A 5,383-nucleotide genomic window follows, 5' to 3' on the forward strand; every position below is an offset into this window, starting at 1 on the left:
GTCAAATGCTTTAGTCAAGTCCATGCAAACAACATCTACTCCCTACCCTCGTCAATCATCTTTGTCACTTCCTCAAAAAACTCAACCAAATTTGTGAGACAAGACCTCCCCCGCACACAGCCATGCTGACTATTCCTAATAAGTCCATTCTTTTCCAAATGCAAGTAAATCCCGTCCCTAAGAATCTTCTCCAATAATTTCCCTACCACTGATGGAAAACTCGTGGGCCTCTAGTTTCCTGGATTACTCCTGTTGACCTTCTTTAATAAAGGGAACAACACTGGCTAGTCTCTGGTCCTTTGGGACCTCGCGTTTGGCTAAAGTTGAAAACATATATTTGAAAAAGGTAAAGTCAGGACAGTCTCACTCTCTCATTACGGAGACAACAGGCAGTGGTTTAACCTCAGGCAAGAGAAGAGGGTGAGAAGGAAGGGACATTCATGGTAACCTCAGCCAATGTGAGAATCGAACCTGCACCAATGACATCACAAACTCAGCCACGCACCCAACTGAACTATGGGCAAAGGCATGGCAAATCATCTGTGGAAAATCCAAAACTGTCTATTTTGTCAGGAGGAATTAAAAACAACCACATTATCTATACGGTGAGAGACTGCAGAGTTCTTAGATGCAGAGGGATCTGGGTATCCTAATGCATGACTCACAGAAGGTCAGTCTGCAGGTATAACAAGGAACTAGGAAAGCGAATAGAATGTTATCATTTCCCATGAGGGGATCTGATCTGTCACTAGCACTGCCAGCACTTCCTTGTTTTAAGATGGTGCAGGAATATGGTAACATTTTGCAAGCTGCCTACAGCAGATCATATTCTTACATGTTTTATAATTGTTCTGCTCTTCTAAACCTCAATTCCAAGTCCATCAGAATCACTAACAACGTTCTCCTAAATCTACTTTCAGGTTTAAAGACTCTCTGCCTGACGAGGCCAGATTACCGATGCTGGAACAGCAAATCCAGAGGGATTAGGGCCTACAGGCTTCCCACAGGCCTGGCCTCCTCATGGAAACGTGGAACCAAGGCCCAACCAGTGCAGCAACAAGACCTGACCCCACAATGACTGGCCATCAAGGAGGCCCGAGTAAAACAGCCCCAAGACCTCCTGGAACACTCAAGGCCATGACTGGTTCCCAGGATCCCATCGAGAGCACGCACTTACCTCTCGGCACAGCAGACTTCCCTCACCGACGCCTGGGACCAACTCAGAGCAGCCACCTACCTAGGAGATGCCCTGGATCTCAGGTGGGACTGAAGCTTCGGGATTTCAAGATCCCCCTACCCAGCATACTCCTGGCAATTGTTCAAGCCACTGACAACAAAATGGATGACCTCAAAGCTAGACGCAGCTTCCAAAGGGAACTGAGAGACAGAGACATGACTCACTCCTGCTACACCTGACTGTGCCTTACAACCTGAGGGTTTCTCAGTTCACTGAACAGACCTCGGGTAAGGCAAGGGGCATTGGGGCCTGCCACCTAATCGACACTACCTGGTGCTCAGACATGGCGACCCTGGTGAGATACTGCTTCCCGGACCTAGACTATGTAACAATGAAGTGCCATCCCTACTACATACCACACAGATTCACCTTCGCTATCCTGGCAGCGGTCTACATCCCTCCCCAAGCAGAAGTGAAGAGTGCACTTGATGAAGTATACAATGCCACAAACAGTCTTGAGACAGAATACCCTGAGGCCTTGCTCATCCTAGCCGGTGACTTCAAACAGGCCAACCTCAATAACGTGCTCCCAAAATACCATCAACATGTCTCCTGTCCCACCAGAGGTCCAAACATCCTTGACAATTGCTACACAACCAAAGATGTCTGTCGTTCCATTCCCCATCTGGGAAAGCTAATAGCATGTTATCATTTCCCATGAGGGGATCTGATTTGTCCCTAGCACTGCCATCACTTTGGAAAATTAGATCACAAAGCTGCCTTCCCCTCCTGGCTTACAAGCAGAAATTAAAGCATGAGGACACAGCAGAGAAAGTAGTGCAGTGATGGTGTGAGGTAAAGCAGGAGCTTCTATGGGACTGCTTAGAGTTGGTGGATTGGTCCATATTCAGAACTCAGTGACCAACCTGAACAAGTATACCACTACCAATACAGATTTCAACAGAAAATGAGGATGTAAGCCATGTCCTTTTATTTTCCTGTGTTTTTTAAATTATTTTTAATTAAATGAGGAAAGAAATATTTTAAAAGCCTCCACTATCCTGGCAGCTGCATGGTTTGAAAGCAATTGCTCCTCATTGTGAATACTGTTTGTACAGCTGTGTTAAAGCAAGATTTGCAGATTAACTGGAACCATGGGGTTGTACACAGATGGAGCTTTGGTTGGCAACAAGAAGCTGATAGGTTTGAGGACTAGTGACCAGTTATTAATGGCAAAGGTCTTCTGCCTGCCAACAGCCATGTGAACAGCTTGGGATAGAGAGAAACCATCACGTCTGTACCAGCTCATGGGCTCCAGCTCCATTCTCTGCAGTAAGCCACTTTATCTTTCCTTCAGCAGGTGTTTCTAACTGGTAAGTCAGAGATCTTTTATCAGTGAACCAGCCATCCTGCGCTTCCTGCAAACCAGTGGAAGCTTCGAGAAAAGGAATGGTGAGATGAAACCATCTGATCAGCTAGAACCAATTCAATAAATCTTGTGAACAAAGACTATTGGACTGCCTTTCCCAGTTTTACCTCTGTCCATGTATTTTTCCTGTGTGTGTGTGTGTGTGTGTGTGTGTGTTTTTTTCTCCGTGTTGGTGTGTGTGTGTGTAAGGGCAAGTTTTGAAGGGGATTGAAATTTTAATCACAAAGGTTATACGCCAGTGGTTCAGAGCTGTTTACCTGTAGCTAATGTTTAATTCCCTATAATAGTAATTCTCATTAAGCACTGAAACCTGTTCATGCTGAGTGAAATTGAGGAATGCTGGTGTACATTTAAAATGATCTTTAATTTTTGTGGTGACTACAAGGCTTGATTTCCAATGTGCTACCCCAGGGATAACAAAGATGCATAAAAGGAAAGTTATTTATGTTTTCTCTTCATTTTTTTTTGTACAAGGTAACATCAGGCAGAGTAGCATTTAATAGGACAAAAGACTGCCCAAGATGTTAGAATATTCTGGATAGCTGGGCTTGCTGAGAGGACTGAGAAGGGGCATGACCCAAGATGTTTATCAGGCCCATGTCAAATAATAAGCAAAAGCATCCCCCAATCAACTAGGAGCAAACATTCTGAGAGGTTCCAGCTCTGTCAATTCCAAATCTCATGGAACTAAAGCACTTGCGGGGACTGAAGACTGCTGATCCAATTAATGACGAAAGGGCCTCACACTGTGGGCTAGATGCTGCTTCTCAATTTTATAATGTGTTCTGAGAAAGAAAGTGCTGAGAGGGGATTAGTTTGCTGCATGAAATAGATGGATATTAGTAAAATCTATTGGGGCCCAAGAAGGACAAATGCTTGCTTCGTGCCTCAGCATGAAAAGAAGGTCCATCACAAATCTGATGGGCCGAATGGCTTATTTATGGTTTGCAACCTTTTGTGATTCTTAGAAATTTACCCTTTTGAACAAAAAGTTTCAAGTATTTCCAAGGAAGAAAAAGAAACTGCTTCTACCTCCAGCATCCACTGGGGTCTGGAGTGACTACGAACAGGTTCATAAGTACCAACAATGGACTAAGATAACTATTGGTGGGTCAGTGAACACTCGGGAGTCAGAATGTCAATTGTACTGGCCCTGCTTCTGAAATTTAAGCACTTATTCCAGTCTAATGTTCTAGTGAAGTGTTCCGGTTGTTCAAGCAAGACACTAAAAAAATGAGCTTAATCACTAGTTCAGCTGTCATAGAGATTCAGAAAAAGAGCACAGAAAGAGACCTTTCGGCCCATTGTCTCTAAGCTTATGATCAAACATTCATCTATTCTAATCTCATTTTCCAGCACTTGGCCAATAGCCTTATTCACAATGATGTTTCAAGAGATCATCTCAAGTGGACATCTAAGATTCCACAGTAAAAGAGCAAATGATTTAAGAACAGCTTCTTCCCTGCTGTTATTAGGCTTCTGAACGGATTTTAAACTTAATGTTCATCTTGCTCTCTGTGCACCTTCTCTTCAGCCGTAACATTGTATTCCTCGCTCTGCTCTATTACTCTAATGCACTTTGTATGGTATGATCCGCTTGTACTGCGTGCAAAACAAAACCGTTCACTGTACTTCGGTATAAGTGATAATAATAAATCCAATCAAATCAAATTTTGGTGTCATGGTCACTACGTATCCCTGAGTCAACACAATTAAATCAGACAATCTGCTTAATATCATAGATAACAAGGTGTAGAGCTGGATGAACACAGCAGACCAGGCAGCATCAGAGGAGCAGGAAAGCTGATATTTCGGGTCTGGACCTTTCCTGCTCCTCTGATGCTGCTTGGCCTGCTGTGTTCATCCAGCTCTACACCTTGTTAGTCAGATCGGTGTGGATTTGTTGGGCCAAAGGGCCTGTTTCCACACTATAGGGATTCTATGATTCTATGATGATTCAGACTCTAGCATCGGCAGTTCCTACCATCTCTGCTTAATATCATATTGCTGTTTGTGCAAACTTGCTATGCCCAAATTAGCTGCTGTGTTCCTTTTGTAACAACAGTCCCTTATTGGTTGTAAGGCACTTTGGGTTGTCCTGAAATATTGCAAATCTTTTGCCTTCACATTTCCTCTTACATTACTGCTATCATTCTCCCCCACTGTCATTCTCAGAGAATGCCCAAAGGATATATCTCTATTCAAGTCTCGGCCTCACACTGTGCCAGGCTCCAGGAGATCGCTCATCACCATGGCAATGCTGAGGAATATCCGAAGTCCACTCCATTGTAGTCTCACTAAGGAAACTAGGCGAGAAACTGTGGTAAATAAAACAACCTGCAAAATACACGACATTTGCTACCAGGAGTGTTGAAGCTCTGTATAGAAAATTTATCCCGAATACCCTGCATATGTACCAGAGCAGATGTACTGGAAATAAGACATAAAGAATTGTTCTGAAAAACTGTCACTGGACCTGAAACGTTACCTCTGTCGACAGATACAGCCAGACCTGCTGAGTTTCTCCAGCATTATCTGCAAACATTTCCTTATATAGTTCAGGGGTAGTACAGTGGGAACTCCAGATCAGGCAACGGCAGTAATTAAATTAGCACATGACATGGCTGATAAATTGAATCAGAGATAGTAGGAACTGCAGATGCTGGAGAATCCGAGACAACAAGGTGCAGGGCTGGATGAACACAGCAGGCCAAGCAGCATCACAGGAGCAGAAAGGCTGACATTTCGGGCCTAGACCCTTCATCAGAAAAAAGGAT

At 43.8% G+C, this 5,383-nt stretch overlaps 1 protein-coding gene across 1 annotated transcript in view; it reads left to right on the plus strand.

The window, feature by feature from the left end:
* Positions 1 to 1,074: 1,074 nt before the first annotated feature.
* Positions 1,075 to 5,383, plus strand: part of dmtf1 (cyclin D binding myb-like transcription factor 1) — a 68,665-nt gene continuing 64,356 nt past the window's right edge. The window contains exon 1 of the mRNA XM_048610013.1: positions 1,075 to 1,260. Coding sequence (XP_048465970.1) covers positions 1,075 to 1,260 — 186 coding nt within the window. The remainder of the gene's footprint in view (positions 1,261 to 5,383) is intronic.

The sequence above is a fragment of the Rhincodon typus genome, chromosome 22 (assembly GCF_021869965.1).
Source record: "Rhincodon typus isolate 14 chromosome 22, sRhiTyp1.1, whole genome shotgun sequence".
In the NCBI taxonomy this organism is placed as follows: Eukaryota; Metazoa; Chordata; class Chondrichthyes; order Orectolobiformes; family Rhincodontidae; genus Rhincodon; species Rhincodon typus.